Source organism: Numida meleagris, chromosome 2 (assembly GCF_002078875.1).
Source record: "Numida meleagris isolate 19003 breed g44 Domestic line chromosome 2, NumMel1.0, whole genome shotgun sequence".
NCBI classification, from domain to species: domain Eukaryota; kingdom Metazoa; phylum Chordata; class Aves; order Galliformes; family Numididae; genus Numida; species Numida meleagris.
Genome location: NC_034410.1, coordinates 60,153,837 through 60,172,572, shown reverse-complemented (window position 1 = coordinate 60,172,572; position 18,736 = coordinate 60,153,837). Strand labels below are relative to the sequence as shown.

Genomic DNA, 18,736 nt, shown 5'->3' with positions numbered 1-18,736 from the left:
GCGTTGAAATGCAAATGATTTCTTAATTACACTGCAGCATCTCACAGGATAGGGGATTTGGGTTGTGCTATAATTTTTGAGACCAGTAAAAAACCTTATGAAACTTCACAAGAATAGAGGAGCCTGACAAAAACAGAAACACAAAAGTACTCAAGCACAGATTTAGCAGAACAGTTAAGCACGCACTTCGCTTGAAAAACTTACTTTGCTGGTTCTCCAGTCCCCCTCTCTGTAGTTATTGCATGTTTCCAGGGACTGAAGGAAAGGAAAGGACTCAAAATTTGAGAAAGGAAAATCTTCCTGAAAAAGTAGAAATTCAGCAGAGTGAACAAACAATGATTCATCTTGGCTATGGTTGTCTATCTTGGTAAGAAGATACTAGCTCACTTGGGATTTGATAATTTTGTTTGGAGTCAATTAGCCTTGGAGTTACTCATCCACTTGTCAAGTTCCAAAGCTACAGGATTTTGCAGAGTAAACGAAGTGTTTTATTGTGCTCATAAAAACTGGTTTAAGGAAGTGTTTTTCAGTAAAAAACTGGAAGAATTATATTTTAAAATAATAAGAAATTAAAAAGAAAAATAGAGCCTATTGTGGTACTGCAGAAAATATCACCTCTCCTCCTTAGGAAACATGGTTAAAAGGCTGCCAGTAGTAAAATAGTAAAAGAAAGGCTGCCCCTATACCAGCCTTAACTTAACGCATGGTTAAATTAATGGGATGTGAACAACTCACTCTTTTTGCACCACTGATCAATAACGTGAAATGATCAGACTTCTGGTTCTCTTTTGTAAAAACTTGAGAGTTATCAATAAGCCACAGACAATGAACATGCACCAGTGGCAGTGCTCCTTGTTACGTAGAACAATGCTACAGCATGCAGTCCCGTTTGAATATGAGGATATTTAGGGGACTACCACAGTGAAAATAGTAAAATATTCCTATTAGTATGTTGTCCTGAAAGAAAATACCCATATTTATATATTTACCCATTCATAGTTTCTAGAAAGTTAGATTCTGTCGTATTTTCTTAGATGTACTTGGGGAAAGGCTAGGAAAAGTTTATGGAGTTATCAAGCTATTTGCATTGCAAACATGGTAAACCAATGAATTCCAGCAAGGACAAATTCATAAATAAGCAATATTTACACAAACAAGTTTAGCTCATTTGGGTTGCGTTTGCCAGCAGGGAGTACAACTTTGTCATAGGGAGCCATAGGAAAGAGCTTATGCAGAGGAATTAGCCATGTGGTCACCTAGGTAGACACAGGTGTATTATTATATGAGGCCTGTGCCTCTCCAGAGGGATGTGTCAGTTTTGTTCATGTAGTATGGTGAAGGTTAAGTTCTTTGTATTTTTTTTGTGCCTTGTAGTTTTCATGCTTTCTGGGAGAATCAGTAGAGATGTGGAAAGTGTTACTAATTGGCCACAGGGTCCACTGTATTCTCTGAATGTAAATTATTACATTACCACATATCAATAAGAAAAGTAACACTGATAAAGAAAAGCAGGCATCACCTACTACTTGCAGCCATTGAAAGTACATTAGGAATTTTCACAAGAACGAGGGCACACAAGAGCATGTTAGGATCAAGTTCCACCTTGGGCAATTCTTTTAGCCTTTTCCTTTTATACTTCCCTGTGCATTTTCAACTGATTACTTCTTTTTACATTTTTTTTTTATTGCATTCCCTCAAGAGCTCTCTGTGTGACTAGCACATCACAATTATTGCTTTCCACCTCTGCACTGGCTGCATTTCAAGGGTGGCTGAGTAATCTGTTTATGTAGGCTCAGGATGTATTACCCTCTTCCTGATGAAAGATGTAATACCGAAAGCAATTTTAATGTGACAATTGATATTTTTTTAGTTTGATTTGGTTGTCAGAGCCTGTACCTAATGCTTATGTTACTGTAATTGCTCTCCTTATAGCATACCAAGCCCAAATAAAGGGATAGAGCAGAATGCAATCAAAAAGTCACTCGGAAAAAAAAATGCCTCTTCTTTATAAAGAATGTGGAAAATCAAATTCATCATAGATCTTCCTTTGAGCTCTTCTGTCTGAACTTTGGTAAAAGTAACCTATAATGGGAGGAGGACTTCAATTTCCATTTGCATGGGAGATGGAGATTATTATGCAGGTATATTTGCATTTTCTTCTGTATTAAAAATGCAGATCCTATCTGCCCTGGAAGATGCTTATCCTGAATAATTGAAATTGTCCTCTCAAGAACAGAGTGGCAAAAAAAGTGTTTCCAAATCTACTCAAAGATTTTTCTTAGTAGCATCAATTAGACATGTACGATTGACTCTTTGAGGAAACTGAGCAGTTTTATCAAGTCCAATAGCACTACGCAACAAATATCATTTCAGTCCCCCAATTCATTAACAAATCCAGCAATAAACAAACATTTCTTTGCGTGATATTTCTGAGATGAAATAACAACGGTATGGAAATAACAATCACTTCTGTGTTTTTTCAGACCTTTTTGTGCCAAAGAAGAAAAAAGCAAATAAGGCAAGCAACAGTAATAGTTAAAAAAACAATAAGAGAGGGGGAGAGAGAGGGAGAGATTCTACCCCTTAAAATTTTTTTTGAACTGTGAATTTACACCATTGTTTAAAGTAATTTAAGTAAAAATATAAATACCCTGCTGCATCAATTTGCATCCACAATAAGCACGTGAACTTTAGTGAAAGTTTATCTTAGATTTTACTAGGTATAATAAGAGCACAATTTGGTTCTGTGATTGTAGTAATTAGTTACCTAAATAATGCCTTTATTTTTACTCCTGAAAACAAAAATCAGAACTGACTGTAATATGTTGAGATGGAAGAAAGCCAGCTGGCATGTCCATATCTATCCATTGACTATGTAAATACAGTGTCATTAAATAATTTTATGCAAATACAAAATCATAATTATTTAATTATCTCCTGCTTTTTTGCCAAGGCAGTAAGCCTGTTGTGAATGTGCCTCATTCAACTCAGTATGTAAAACTGGCTGAATATTTTCCTAAGAAATACTTAACTGTCACACCTGCCTGATGCCCCTTCAATGTCTAAGAGAACAATATAGCTCCAAAATATTCAAGATAATGCTAATATTTTAAGTCCTCAGGGTTTTCCTACTTAAACATTGCACAGGAGATGCTTTCAAGAAGGTAGCCTACGTAATAACTGCTTGGGTTTTGATACATTCATCTCCTTCACCATGTTTAGCCTTTGGCTTTCTCTCACATACAGCCTGCAAAACCCTAATATATCATCTGAATCCCAGTGAAAATTTATTCCCAGTTTTTTTGCTGTTTGTTGCTGTTGTTGTTTTAATCTTTTAGTAACTTTTCATTCTGCTTTATGGCTAGTCATGTATTTCTGTGGTTGATGTCAGTTTGGATTTATAAATTAACAGGTATCTCAAAGCAGTCTAGAAATGCTGCCCATATTCATGAATATGTCTGGACTGTTTGGCCAAGCTAGGTTATATGGAAATTGCATATACTACAGCAATAACGTCTCATTTATTTTCAGCTAATACTCATTAAATAAACAAAGATACGGAAAAAAAAAAGACAACTACCTCCAGTTTGCAAAATGGACTACCTTCATCTTGCAAAATACCAGAGTTAGTTTCGGTTAGTTTTCTTAGTCTAACTAGGAGTCTAGGGACTTCCATGGATCTAAGCAGGACAGGCATCTGAAGACGTATTCCACAGCAGAGACTGAGGTTTGTACTAAGTTCCTGCTAATCTACACTGTTTACAATAGTAAGTATTATAATCCAGTTTTCCAGTTAAAAAAAAAAATAGTTTTCCTGAATCTTTCTATAAACTTAAAAGTCCAACAAACCTCTGTATTTCTTTCAAAGAAGGTGAAATATATGATTTTAGTTATTTTCCTTTTAGAAAGTCTGCATGCTTCCTGGTCCACTTTCCTTGTCTAGTCATCTAAGGGTGCATGATATTTTAGGAGGGACATAAGGCTTCTCCTTTTTAAGCTGTAACTTCAGTGAGTTATTAGTTGTGTTAATCAATATATCTGTAATTAGGAGAAGAACTGTCTAAACGTGTGATTTTACAATTTACAAAATACCTGGTCACTTCCATTGACCTAGAAGTATCTAGACCATTGGTTCTCAAGCAATTGTTCCTCACTCTTCCAATGACCACCATTCTCAAGGTTCTCTTTTATGACAAAGAAATAACTCATAAAAATAAGTGTCATGATCCTGAATAAATATTTACAGAATGAGGACTGTTACAAGTCTCACCCATTTTAGCACATTTCAGTGCAAAAGATGTTACTCCTTCATTGCTGCAGTAAAAAAAGTCAGGAAACTGCTACTTGAGTTCATGAAAATTACACATCTGTGTCATCTCACAGATTAAATCAGTGAGTCATAGTAGTCATATCCATTTTCATGAGCTGATTGATAACTGCAGATAAAAGATCTTATAAGAAGTTATTTCCTGTCCCAAACCATGCTAGGCATTTTTTGTTCACACCACATGTTTCTCAGTGTTGGTCCTAAAAATTTTCACAGATGATTTTGTAACTCCTACATCAAATTGCTTGTTCTGCTGCATGACTTCCTTTATTGCTAAAGTAGCTAGAGTCTCATACTCATTAACTGGGCTTAAATCAAATGCATCTGAATGACTGATCAGAAGCAGCCAGCATGGGTTTATGAAAGCTGAGGGAAGATGAAAAGGCTGTGACTGCTGTCTACCTGGATGTCAGTAAAGCCTTTGACAGTCTTCCCACAGTCTTGTTCTGGAGAGTCTCATGGCTTGGACAGGTGTACAGTTTCCTGGGTGAAGAACTGGCTGGCTGGCCAGGCCCAGAGAGTCCTGGTGAATGGAGTTAAATCCAGTTGGCAACTGATCACAAGTGGCATTCCCCACAGCTCAGTCTTGGGGGCAGTTTTTAACATATTTATCAATGATCTCAGTGAGTTTGCAGACAATACTAAATTGAATGGTTGGACTAGATGATCTTGGAGGTCTTTTCCAGCCTTGGTGATTCTATGATTCTAAGTTATGATAGACTGTTCATCTACTTGAGGGTAGGAAGGCTGTGCAGATGGATCTGGATAGGCTGGATTGATGTTTGTGCCAAGAGTGATTTAGATTGGGTATTGGGAAAAATTTCCTCACAGAGAGAGTACTCGAACACTGGAATAGGCTACCCAGGGAAGTGATGGAGTCCCCATCCCTGGAGGTATTTGAGAGATGTATGGATGTGTCGCTAAGGAACATGGCTTAGTGATGGAACACATTAGGTCAGGTTAATGGTTGGACTTGGTGATCTTGAAGATCTTTTCCAACCTAAAGGATTCTATGATTCTAAATTTGGCTTAATTAAAATTTGGGTAAATCATGGTTTTATTTAGCATGCAGAAGTGAAAGGTGGACATTACATGTCCTCTGCCCAGCCTTGATGGGGAGATGGAAGATGAGTAGTCTCTAGGCTGACCAACATAGAGAAGAAAATTTCTAAACCAGATGTGTTTTCAGTTTTGAGTTTGTTTAATTGCTTGCTAAGCAGAACTATTTAACACATACAAACAAAATCAGTTTAACAGCAAGAGGCTTCATATCAAATAGCCTAGCTGTCAGGCTACCACTTCAGCAGCAGTGGTTTAAAAAGGTGAAATAAGTGGATAAGATAGCAGGTGATTGAGTTTTTTGTTTTGCTTTGTTTTGTTTTGCCTTGTTAAGTAGCTGATGTGAGCTCCTTTCAGAACATCAGAGAGGGCCAGGATTGGGCATACTGTGATTTCAGCTGTACTTGTAGAAACCAAAGATCTTTCCATTCCAGTATCTTTGAACTCAGGAGGTCTTTTGGTACTAAAACCACGCAGTGGTTGGCCAATCAATCAGTATAAATCCACTGATATTCTGAGGCTCTACAGTCCACAGTTAGTTCACCAAAACTATCTTTATCATCTTCGTAAACTTCAGTTCCAGGATACTTGTTTGGTGTTAAAAAAATTTATCCTTCGGAAATCTTGAAAGTATAATTCTGGTATCACTCACTCAGCTATACTGAGAGAGGGGAAGAAATCTTGTTTTGCAGGCAGATGCTTCTCACTTTCCCTTAATACTTCTCACTTTCCATTCTTGTTTCAGAATTCATCGACTTAGCTTTAAACAGCAATACATAAGAGAGCATTTAGCTTAGTATTTAGCTCAGTCAAGCTTTAAAAAGTTTGTTCCTTCATAAAAGCCTAATTTGGGGAATTTATGTATTTCTTTTAATGTAGGCCAATTGCTTCATGCTACTGAGGCAGAAAAGGCAAAGATTTACTAATGTTGTCATTTTGGAAGTGTACACAGTGGCTGTAGGAAGGCAGCCTCATTACACACAATCAGTTGTGCAGTTCTCATTACACAGTTGAGTTTCACTTTGTAGTGCCAGCCAGCCCTACAGCAGAATACAGCATAATGCAAACGAGTTATGTTGTAAACCAGTACATACGGAATTTTATTTTTGTCTCCTTTGTCCTTCTTCCCTCAGAGAGGTTCGTTAGTGTTACCTGAAAGGTGCAGTTCAATACTTGTCTTTTAAAGAATTATGTCAATGGGATAATTCTAGCCACTTTTCATGCAGACACTTGAACACCTGCTTCTCCTTCATTTATCTGCCAAGGAATATTAGTTCAGTATAACACCCACTGATTTCATGTACTACTGCTACTTTGTTTTGCCTCATAGTAATAAAGGTGAATAACATAAGTGACTTCTCTAAAGGCAAAATTATATTTAACAAAATCAAAAGATACATAGGTTGTATGGTAATTTTACTAAAGCATTAGGCTGAATTTAAGATGCCATCATATGTAGCTGTCATGTTTCTTCACAGTGCTCTTTACTGTGTCAAACTGAAAAATCTTGTAGTTAGCTAGTTTCAAGCAACCTTGCAATATTTGAAGATTATCAGTGTCATCCTTTCCTGCTGTTTATTCCTCATTTGCAATTATAATAATCTGTGATATTTCAACTATCTCCACAGCAACTAATTATGATGGCAGAAATAGACTGACATCTATTGCTATTATGCAACAGAAATAACTTTTACAAAAATAAATCATCCCAGTCTTCCTAGTGTAAAAAAAAAATAGGAAGAATCATTTAAAAAAAAAAACAGGAAAAATTGGAAATATAAAGAATTTTAGGTAGATTTAATCAATGTGTTGTATTATTTCTTCACTGACATCTGAATTTTGAATCTACTTCATGAATATTTTAATTGATGTATTTATAACTACATAATGGCATTTTGATAATCCTCTGAAAAATATTTTAAGGTAATATCAGCTTTCATCAGACTTGAAATTGTACATGGAACAGCGATTTGCAGCTTCTCTCTATTTCTTCTGTAATGCATTAGTCAGACTCTGCAGAACAGCTTGGCTTTATTTTCCTTTGTTAGCAGGAACCATCTATAGTCAGGTCATTAGCCTACCTTGGGCAGAATTTCAGATTTCAATTTTGCATTCCATTGACAATTCTCATACTGCACTGTCAAAATGCAATCAATAATAATTAAGATTTGTCCAACATGAAACGCAGTGGAAAAATAAATAAATAAATAACAACAAAAATCCTCACTCAGCTTTCTCAGGAATTAATGAATAAAAATCGTGAAGCCTGCAAGCCCTATGATGAAAAGGTATCCTAAACCTGTCTGACACAATAGCTAGCATGCTACTTTTGCAACCAACACTACCCAGACAATGAAAGCTGAATCCATTTTTGTAATTCTAGATGCCAGTGTGTTGAACTCTGTATTACTTAACAGGTCTGATTTAATCATACAAGAAAAATCCCTTGACAGGCATAGTAAGGAGATAAAATTCAAGTTCCTTTCAAAGGCAAATTAGATGCCTTTGCACATTCCCAACAGTTAGGTAATTGAATACACTGTAGTTTTGTGTGTTAGGATCAAGGGTGTTTTCTCCTGATTCATTAAACACATCCTTTAAAGAAAAATGTACTTGAAGGGAGACATAGTAGATCAAACCAAAGTCTGTGTAGTCCACTATCTTTCTCCAGTCAACAGTTAGATTTAGTAAAAGCAGCCTTTCGGTATCTAAAGGTGAGCTGTAAGAAAGGAGGAAAAAGACTTTTTAGCAGGGTCTCTTGTGACAGGACAAGGGGAAATGGTTTCAAACTAAGAGAGGGGAGATTTAGTTTGGATATAAGGATGAAGATTTTTACAGTATGGGTGGTGAGGCACTGGAACAGGTTTCCCAGAGAGGTGGTGGAAGCACCGTCCCTGGAAATATTCAAGGTGAGGCTGGAAAGGGCTCTGAGCACCCTGATGTAGCTGTAGGTGTCCCTGTTCATTGCAGGAGAGTTGGACTAGATAACCTTTAAAGGTCCTTTCCAACTCAAACGGTTCTATGATTCTATGGATATGTTAGAAGTGGAGTGAGTATGTAGTTATCTATCCTCTCACATACCAAATCAGATCCCAACGATCAGAAATTCATCAGACAAAAATTGCATCCAGGCCCCCAGATCTAAAAGTCACCTGTGGACTTATTGTGTATTATTATTTGAATAATGTTATTTTAACCCAATTACACTTCTGACCTTAATGTACATCACTTCCCAGTTAATTCCACAAGGGAAAAATACACTGCGCTTTTTTTTTCTTTTCTTCGTATGCACCCAGACAGTTTTGTTGGGTGCTCCTTATTTCTTGCATTTTACAAGTGAGTGAATTCTGTTATAAACCTCGCTGTATTCCCCATTAGCAGCCCATTTCCTAGGGTGACGAGATCTGTTTTGCTGTGTTTGCTCTAGCGTGGCCTGTGGTCCCAAGGGCAGATGGTGCAGACTGACTCGCTTCTCTATGTTGTTATGTCTCCTCATCCGGAGCAATGGGATGTGACCAGGGTGAATGAGAGAAGGAGCTCCTGCTGCTGCCACAGGTAGTCCCGGAGCAAAAGCCCTTCTGCAATGAGTTTTCACTTATTAGTGGATCCAGAAGAGTGCACAGCCTATGGGGATGCTTTAGAGAGCCAAAGGATCCATGTCTGGTGCAGCTCCCACTGCCACTTAGAATATGTGTACTGATGCTGGTTTGTACCCGAATTTCTCCTTCAAGGGAACTATCTCATTCATGCAGAGCACAGCCAAGGTGACTGCTACCATGCACTTTTGTGAATGTCAGGGTACCAGAACCTTAATATAAAGGATGATACAAAAAAAGACAGCTTCACCGTTATGGTTTACATATGTACAAGATATCCCATCCCTTTAATGAGTCTTCTTCCTTTTGTCCATAACTTTTTTAGTTCTATGTATCTTTTTGGCAGTTGATAACCAGATAGGCATTAGCTGCAGATTAGCACAGAGGAGCTATATTTATTTCCTAGTAATTCCTGGTTTCTGTTTCCCATTTTTCTTCTTTTTTTTTCTTTTTTTTTTTTTTTCAGCCCTCAGATGACATTTTCAGAGAATTCTCTATACTTTCCAAGCACTGTCATTCAGTGGAAATGACTGTTAGCTGTTATTGTGTGTGTACAGTTAGGGCACTCTTTTCCCAAATGTTTTTTGTTTGCTTTTGTTGATGTTGAGTTTTGTCACTTGTCATTTAGTATCGTAAAATCTTTTGTAACTCCTTACAGTCAACCTTAATTCGGCCACAGTCAGCAAAAGTTGTCTTCTCCTGGTTGCCTCTCTTTCTACGATTTATCCTTGTGAAGAAGAGAGCAGGGCCCAACACACCCCTCTGTTGTATGTATGGGACATTTCTCCTCACTTTCTAAATGTTATTAATCCTCTGGAGGACACTCATTCTCATCTTATGCCATTTTTATTGCTTTAATGACTTTAACAAAAGGTTTTTTGGAACTCCAGAAGGACTGTGTGGAACAGAACATTCATTGATTGCCTTCTATGAACTTCCCACCTTAAGCTGAGGATGATTCTTCTCCCATCTCTATTCTGTTCTAGGTCTCCTATTTTTAGGTTTATCCTGTGTAGTTTTTCCTAGACTGGTGGTATGGAAACCAAGCTCACTGGTCTGTAATTCCTAAGCAACTTTTGGACTCTTCACAGTAACAGCTTTTCTATCTTACCTAGGTTATATGCCACGTTATATCCTTCTGGACTGCTGCTTTTAACCTTAGGTCATCTGTGAATCTAACAATTTTGTGTTCAACTTTCTACATTTTTAACAGATATATTTGATTAGTCTCTAGGCAATCAAGACACTTACACTGGAATGCTGAGATACCAGACTTCAATTCTACCCTTCTTTTATGTAATGTTATCTACCTTTGTAATGTGATGACACTGTAAAAAGTGTGTCTAGGCTATTATCGTATCTCCTTTACTTCACTGTCTTTCCTGCCTATTCTTCTTCAAATTTGCTTCTTATATCAGTACTTCAGTTCAGAAATGTTATTGTCTAAACTCTTTGGTATCTTCAGCTCTGTTTCCCCATCCCAAACAAGAACTGTAACTGTCTTTGCACACAAAAAAAAACCCCCACTAAAATGATACCTAATACTAAGTGTAAAAATGCTGTATTTTCTCAAATCACTTCCGCATTGTATTTGCTAGAGAGGAAAATAAAACTATTTTATCACTGATGGACATTAAAAATATTAACTCCTACTTAAATAATGGAGCAATTCATGCTACTGGGCAGGATGGTGCATGCAAATTCTCCTGAAGCTATTCTGAATTCATATGACTGTAGCTGGGATCTCAATCTCCTCCTTTTTTGATCTGTTGTTTCCAGAGGACTGTCTTGCATTATGGAAAGTTTCCTTCCATATGGGAAAGTTACGTTTTTAGCCAAAACAGATCAAAGACAATCATAGGCAAACAATCAGACCAAGACTCTAAATACATTAAATATACTGAAATGACAAATGCATGACAATACTTGAACTACTTTCAACTTCCAAAACAGGAAGTAGACCACACTACTGTGGGTAATGAGAGACTGGTGTTAAATAAATAAATAAAACTTTGTTTTATTTCAGCATTAAATCTGCTATGTACTGACCAACTAGTGCCATTGCACAGGCTGGAAATATCATCCAAAGATAATTGCTGGATGATATGACAGCTGCAATTTGGGAATTTTCATATTTTGAAGGAAGTGTCTGTTGCTCTGTGATTCAGTCATCCCTATAATCAAGCCTTAAATGAATGATTTCCTGTCTAGTTCCTAACAGAGCTCTGTGTTGAAGGGATGTTGGCAGTTCATTCTCATAATAAATGTATTTTTAATTTGTGTGATCTTAGTTGACATTTTCTGGATGTAAAAAAGGTTAGTGATGGTCTCCCAGAAGCATTTGATATCCTAACAGCTTCTCTCTCAAAAAGGTGCTAAGACAATTTTGGATTTAAATAGGTATTTCTTAGTTCCAAGCTATGCTTTGTAATGTTAATTTTAAATAGGTGTACGTATGGACACAGATGTACAACTATCCAAACTATCCATCTGCTTTGTGAGTCTATTTGGGAGTCTGCATTGTACTAATCATTCCAGTGTAAATGAAGAACTTTCTTCTAAACTGTAATTTACAGCAGCACTGTCATGTGTGTAAACAAGCACTTTGGAGCATCATTTTTTGCAGGTATTTTTAAAGTTATCCCAAACCCCTATTAGGTGAGATAGCTTGATCTACTGGAAGTTCCTGTCTCCACTGTAGCCAAAGCAAAATTTTATTAGGGAGTAAGGCACTATTTTTGCACGTCTGTCTGGGGGTACCAGGCAATATATGTTGGTAAAGTTATAGCTGTAAAGTAAATCCAAGCTGTAAAATGAACTGCACAGCAGTTTGCTGTTACTATCAGAAGAGCTGTGTTGCTTGTCTTACTGATTGCAAGCTGTTTCTTCTATCAGCAGTGTAATCCTCCCAGATGGCAAACAAGGGGACCAGACGCTGGCCAGTAGTTTGGTTGTCATCTCCCAGTAGTCAGTCCAGGCAATCATTTTCCCTTCCTATCATTCCGCTGTAGTTGCTTTGGTTTTATCTTGATGTTTTTCCCCATTGTTTCTGTACCAAGAAAACTGACTTCTTCACCCTCTAAAAGTTACACTGTATAATCCAGCTTCCTGACATCTGCCAGACTTGTTTCTGTATTATGTACTCTGTATTACACCATCTGAATGCACTGTCTGATGAGGAGCAAATCCAAAAGCAGCAGCTTGCCTGGTTATTTATATCCCATGTGTAAACTATTCTGAAGAGAATTCTTTTCAGCTGCAGAAAGTCATATGAGTTGTGTTATTCAAGCAATGCCCACCATGTAGATGCTTTGGTTCTTGCTCTGAGGAAAGTGCCTTCAACTATTAGGTAGTGGAATGCTGCAAAAAGACATTTCTGCCATTGCAGATGACACTGCAGATCCCTAACAGCTGCATCATCTGTCTTGGTACCATCTTAGAGCAAAGGAAGCACACTACAGAAATGTCACCTGGCTGCTCACTGATTTGCCTATAGCATAGCTGTTGTTTCTTAAAGGTGCAGAAATCTGTGACTGGGAGGTGCCTAAAGCAATTTGAGTCACTTACAAAAAGCAGCCATTCTTTGGGCTATGTAGCTGCTGCTGCTCCTACAAATTTCTTTCTTTATAATAATTTCAGATGGCGTTACCGGTCTTACCTGGCTGCAAAAAAAACCCACATTCTTAGTTTAGTTGATGCTACATCTTCTGTGTGTTTGTTATAGGGCAGAAGCCTGTAGGAGAAACCGTGATTTCATTCACTTGTGATTCATCTGAAGACACAGGTGGATATTCTATCATTGTGTCAGCTGCCTTCTGCTGGCACTTAGGACACAGCTTCATTTCAGTAAGAACAATGGTGGTAATAGCCATATTCAATTTATCTTTAGCTAATTAGGAATTCAGCGTGGGCTCTTAAAGCCTGCCAGGTTTCTTACTTGGATGAAAGTCTTAAAAGAAGGCAGTACCACCCCCTTCCATACTGTTTTTGATGCCTAAATTATATATATTCAGAATTCCCAGGATATGACTTTCTGTGCTGTAATCACACTGTAATTGTAGGGCAGGTGTTTTCTAATATATGCTGTATTACCTTCTTGCAAGTTTCTTTAACTAAGCCACAGAAGCTCATTTTTCATTAAGTTATGTGGAAGCAATATATTTTGGTGGTTCAACTTTCCAGGTCTAGTATACCTAGGAAATCACAAAAATACTGGGCTACAGTTCCCAGGAAAGAACGCAAGGAATGCCTTTTCTTCTTCTTTTTTTTTTCAACATATTCTGGTCAGCTTTCTGAATTCTTCTTAGCTTCTGTACATTACTACTCAAGTGTGACAAGAAAAGCAATTATGTACAAAGAGGGTTGTCCTGGTTTCAGCGGGGGGCAGAGCTGGCTTTCTTCATAGTGTCTGGTATGACTGGTCTTTGGGAAAAAGAACAATGTTGATAACACTCTGATGTTTCAGTTGTTGCTGAGCAGCGCTGTACAGAGCCAAGGACGTTTCAGTTTTGAGCTTCTCCTACTGCCCTGCCAGCAATGGGGCTGGGGGGTACAAGGAGCTGGGAGGGGACAGAACCAGGCAACTGACCTAAGCTGGCCAAAGAGATATCCCATACCATATGGCATCATGTGAACAAACTATGAAACTAGGGGGAGTTGGCCAGGGAGGCTGTTGATGTTTGGGGACTGGCTGGACACTGGTCAATGGGTAGTGAGCAGTTGCTTTGTGCATCACTTGCTTTGTGAATGTGTATATATGTGTGTGTGTGTTTATATACATTGTAATTACTGTTATTTTTATCTTCTTTTTCTGTCTTAGTAAATAGTTTTTCAATAGTTTTTTATAAGTTCTACTTTTTTTTTTCTGATTCTCTCCCCTGTCCCAGTGGGAGGGTGGGCAGTGAGTGAAAGGCTGTATGGTGTTCTGCTGCTCAAGAGGTTAAACCACAACAAGGGTGAAAATGCAGTTCTTTCTGAAATGCTATTGGTAGACTATCACATTACATTGACCAAGTGGAGTTCTGCTTTGCTTATTAGCTGAGCAGTTGGGGACAGCAGCATGCTTCACCTTCTCAGCTGGAGGAATGGCCCACAAGCACCGTCATCGTGGAGCATGGCAGATTATTAGAAGAGTAAAGATAAAACTGTACTTGATTTCCAGAATGGAGGGGCTGGAAATCCTCATGACCCTGTCAGGGCTTTACTGTTCTTAATGGGTCTGCCACAGGGAAGAGCTGTGCTTGAACAGTGGAGGAGTGCTGCTCCTAGGAGAAGAGTTCAAAAACACTAGCTCAGGAACATTAATAAAAATATTTCCCACTGTTTCTTCATCAGAGCTTGAAAGTAATAGCTACTGCAGAGCTCGGTGGCAAAATCTGTACATTTATAACATAAAATACAGACATCCTCACTTCTAGAAGCTAGTCACAGTATTTATTGGAAAATGGATGAATTGGTTAAGATAACCAGTTTCTGGTATAAGCAGTCCCCATAAAGGGGGCTTAATGCTTATTTCTAATCTCCTGGAAGATTGTACAAATGAACAAAATGAGGTTAATCACCAAGGAAAATCACCAATGAAGCAATACATCTTTTGTTAAATATTAATTATATTTTATTTGTTCCCATCACAGAATTTACAGGGATCTCTTGAATCTATGATTAATTCAGAGGTCTTTTATTTATCCTCTACTGTGAATGGATCCCTTCTCAGTGGAGAGTGAATGAATTTGTTCTATATCAGCTTTCTGCTTGAAAAGAAAATCCTTAGTAAAAGAACTGGCAATCTTTGTCAGAGAAATCCGGGCAGAGTGAAACATTTGATTGTACAAGCTGTTAGAGCCTAATGAGTTTTGCATCTAGACAATTGTGTGGTTTTTTTTTTCACTTGATCCAGCAGTAGCATAGCAGTTTATGCATTTAAATGCGCAAGACTTGTTCGGGAGGAAGATTTGTAATAAGGGAAAGCAGCGTGTTCCATAGTTTTAGTATAGCATCTGTTATTATCATTCAGTGCTGCTCTTAGCCCAGCATGTCCTTCCTCTAAATATCTTATTAATTAAACTGGCTTAGTAGGAAAATAATTAATACTTTCAGTCCTGTGCCTACTTAGGAAGGATTTGGAATCTGAAAAAAAAATTGTTTCTGTCTAAGCTTCAAACTGGCGTGGTTTGATCTGGGTTATGTGGGGGTTGATTTTCTTTTTGCCATTCTGGAGCAGAAACAGATTACAACTAAAAGGGAATGTCTGAAAGAACCTATATATTTAGTCTTCCAGAAATTTAGGTAGACTGTTAGGTGGACTGCAAAATAATCAGTGTTTCTGAGAATTCTTGCCCTATATTTCAGCATGTTGCTCAGTAATAGCTTTTGGAAAGTTACTCCTTCATTGCTTCTGCAGAATATCCAGGTGGTCCTGGTTAGGACTCAGACCCCATAAGTATTACTGAGTTACTTACTGCTACTTTTATAATGTGTCAGGAGTGCCTGGCTGTGAAGTCAGCAGTTATTGTACTGCATTACTAAATAGCTGACTGTTCTCAAGGCAGAAGGGTGGGATGAGGAACACCAGTGGTTACCAGTGCCTGTGCAAAATGACAGACACGTTCATATCCTCAGTGGTTGACTTTGATGACTTGATCTGCACACCCCGTGCGTTCTGTACCTTTTGCTGGCCACTCTCTCTTGGCTTATTTGTGTGTGGTATATGAAAAACTAGCATTTCGTATGGAAATGTATCTACTTGTATACAGCATATGGTTAGATTCTTGCAATCATGTGCTTAGATTTATACGTAAAGTGTGAATCTGTTTCTCTGCTATTTCTGGTAAAGTTCAGAAATAGCAGAATTTGTCTCTCTGTCTGTTTTGTGAAAAGTGGTGCCGACCTACAAATAGAAACTGCTGCTTTGCTGCTGGTTTGCCCAACTTAATTGCCCTTCAACCAACACAAGCTGAGTGCTCTACTCTTCTTTGCATTCGGGGAAAATTACTGTTTCCTGGACTTATTGGAAAAGGTGTTCAGTGAGGCCAAATCAGTCTTTAAAGACAGGATTTTAATGATCTGTATGGTGGCAGAAAGCTCAAGGGTTAGCTGTAGCTTGTTTTGACTTTTTTTGGAGGGACTGAGGGTGGCTGTTCTTAGAGAAGAAGCTTTAAATGCCATACCAGAACAAGGCTGCTTGGATGCAAGGAAAAGACAGATGGACAGGCAGTCTACAAGACAGCTCTGCAGGCTGATTGTTGGGGCGTTTATCTGTCAAAAGCATATTAGAAATCTCAGTTCTACTGAAAGGCAGTGAGTTGCCTAAAGCACTGCTTAAACTGGGCTGTTACGTTAAGAGCCTCAGAAATAAAACTGTACCACACGACTGGCCAATGGGTCTTGAACTGCCATAGTTCTGATTGATGTTGAAGCTCAGAGGGTGTGCTTAGAAGAAAGCTGGGGTTTTATTAGCTACAAATTGTGTCTGTTGGCTTTCTTATTCCCAAAGAATACATGTTCAAAGTTGCTTTTAAAAATGGAGAAATCTAAATTTATATTATGGAATTGAGTGCTTTTTAAATCAGCACTGCCTTGTTCGTGCTAAGCCATTCGTATCTAACAGCAAATAAATTGCAATGAATGCAGTGTGTCAGTGTAAGTACAGCTAATTCACCAAGTGTATTGTGTCCCTCTGGGAACAGCGAACAGCCAGCAGCGCCAGAAAAGGTTACATCCTCGTGTTTTCAGGGGCAGAGTGTTTTGGAGCCCCTTTTGCTTTAAATCTGCCTTGGGCAGACTGAAGAAACAAAGTCCCAGTTCATCTGTGTGTGCATCTGCGCTGTGTCTGATAGGGGAGCATATGGCAAAAGCGATTCGCCCTTAACTGTGCCTCTTTTTTGGCAAGCATGAGCTTGTTTCTCACAGAGCGCACACAGTCAGAGCCCCTCCTGCACATCACTTCTCGTGCCCCTTGCTTGCTGCCTTTCAGCAATTTGCCTGAATCCATGTCCTTTGTGATGTTTTGGTTAATTGGACATTGTTTTAATTACTGCTGAACTAAACAAACACGAAATTTCTATCTGTCGTCTTGCCACCCCGGTGACCACAGTCTCCAAGCAGCAAATACAAGACCCAGGCTGTTGAGACCTGGTGTTAAATTACAGTGACTGTCATGGAGTATCACACATTTGTACTTATTTTCAGGAAAGCACCCCTCCAGGGGGAAGACTCCATTAAGCAGCTCATTTATGGCACTATCCCAAACTCCTTACTCTGCTCTCACTGGAGTTAGTGGCAAACCAGCCATGTCTTCAGGGCACCAGCAGTGCCAGTCCTCTTTCATGGCCAGGGGACAATCCACAGCCACGTCTTTCATTCTCTGTGGTCTTTCACGTTGCCTTCTTTTTTACCTTTCTCTCACCAGCTTCTGTGTTATTTTTTTGTTCTCTCTTTACTGTTTCTAATTTTTCATGACCCAAGCAAAAAATGCCCTGGTCATGTATCCTAACTGGGCAATGGGAATTGAGATATGTCCTCAAATGAGTCAGTCTATAGACATTTTTATCAATATCAGCCTTACTACAAGAGCAAGCAGGTTCTGTGGGCTTTTGACACACTTATTTGCCACTGACCATAAGTAAAGAAAAAGCATTTTAAAACATTTCCTTTCTTTTCTGTTAATAGTCACCCTTCTCCTTTGCTTTCAGCTTTGGAAAGAAAGATATCAATGAGGCAAAGCAGAGAGGAACTCATAAAACGAGGAGTGCTGAAGGAAATTTTTGATAAAGGTAAGCGTTCTTGTTTTCACAATGTTAAATTGACATCTCCTATAATTTCATGGCCAGATCTCACATTGTCATAACATTAAGAACTGGGAATATCATCTGGAATGGAAGAACCATACCAAATAAGGTCTCCAAACATCTCCTGGTGGTAGTTATCTTGCAAATTAACTTGAAGGCTAACCAGAAATGTAAAGCAGTAAAAATATAAATCATAACATTGTGCTGTAGTCACCTGCTGCAAAATGGCAAGGCATCCAGACTGAGCAGAGATGGAATGGGTCTGCACACGCATTTATTGTCTCTGTCTGGTTCAGTCACTGTGGGATTAATGGATGCTGAAAAGAGAAATGTTTAAAGGTTTGGGATAGTGTGATGAGTGTAGAACACTTGAAACAACTCAGAATACATAATAATAATGTTTCCTCATTCAGAATTATTCATTTGTTGAGTTGGTATTGTATATACTTATGCAAAACACCATTATTTTACACAGGTAGCATAATGAATAATTGATATCTATTACATATTTGTCAGTATTTAACCCCAGCTTTTATTTGTTTTGCTGCTTCTCTTGTCAATATCTAAGGCAATTAATTAAGCAAATTGTGTTAAGGCATGCTAAGGTTACATTTTAATTTCAATAGAACTTAGGTATGTGCTTTGATGCCTCATTAATTCAAAGTCTAGAAGTGTTTAACAGTACCACAACAAAACCTGGTAAAAGTCAATAGAAGTTATACACTTCCAGAGTTTTTCTAAGTAGGATCGATCTTGTAAAATCTGGACCATTTAAATCTACTTTAGTCTAGCTATTGGAAAAGAAGAGATGATTTAAAAATTTACTAACCCAAACAAAAGCAATGTGCTGCTTGTGATTGCTTTCTACAATTTTTACTCGTTACATATTCTAGATGCTTTGTAATCCTATAAGAATGCCTGAGTTCTCGCTAAGGCTAGCCATCTTGAAAGTCATCCTAGATGCAAGT

At 38.2% G+C, this 18,736-nt stretch overlaps 1 protein-coding gene across 8 annotated transcripts in view; it reads left to right on the top strand.

The window, feature by feature from the left end:
- Positions 1 to 18,736, top strand: part of PHACTR1 (phosphatase and actin regulator 1) — a 304,922-nt gene that overhangs the window by 207,844 nt on the left and 78,342 nt on the right. For all 8 annotated transcript variants that reach the window (XM_021385729.1, XM_021385727.1, XM_021385728.1 and 5 more), the window contains one exon: positions 17,673 to 17,753. In XM_021385729.1, the coding sequence (XP_021241404.1) occupies positions 17,673 to 17,753 (81 nt within the window). The remainder of the gene's footprint in view (positions 1 to 17,672; positions 17,754 to 18,736) is intronic.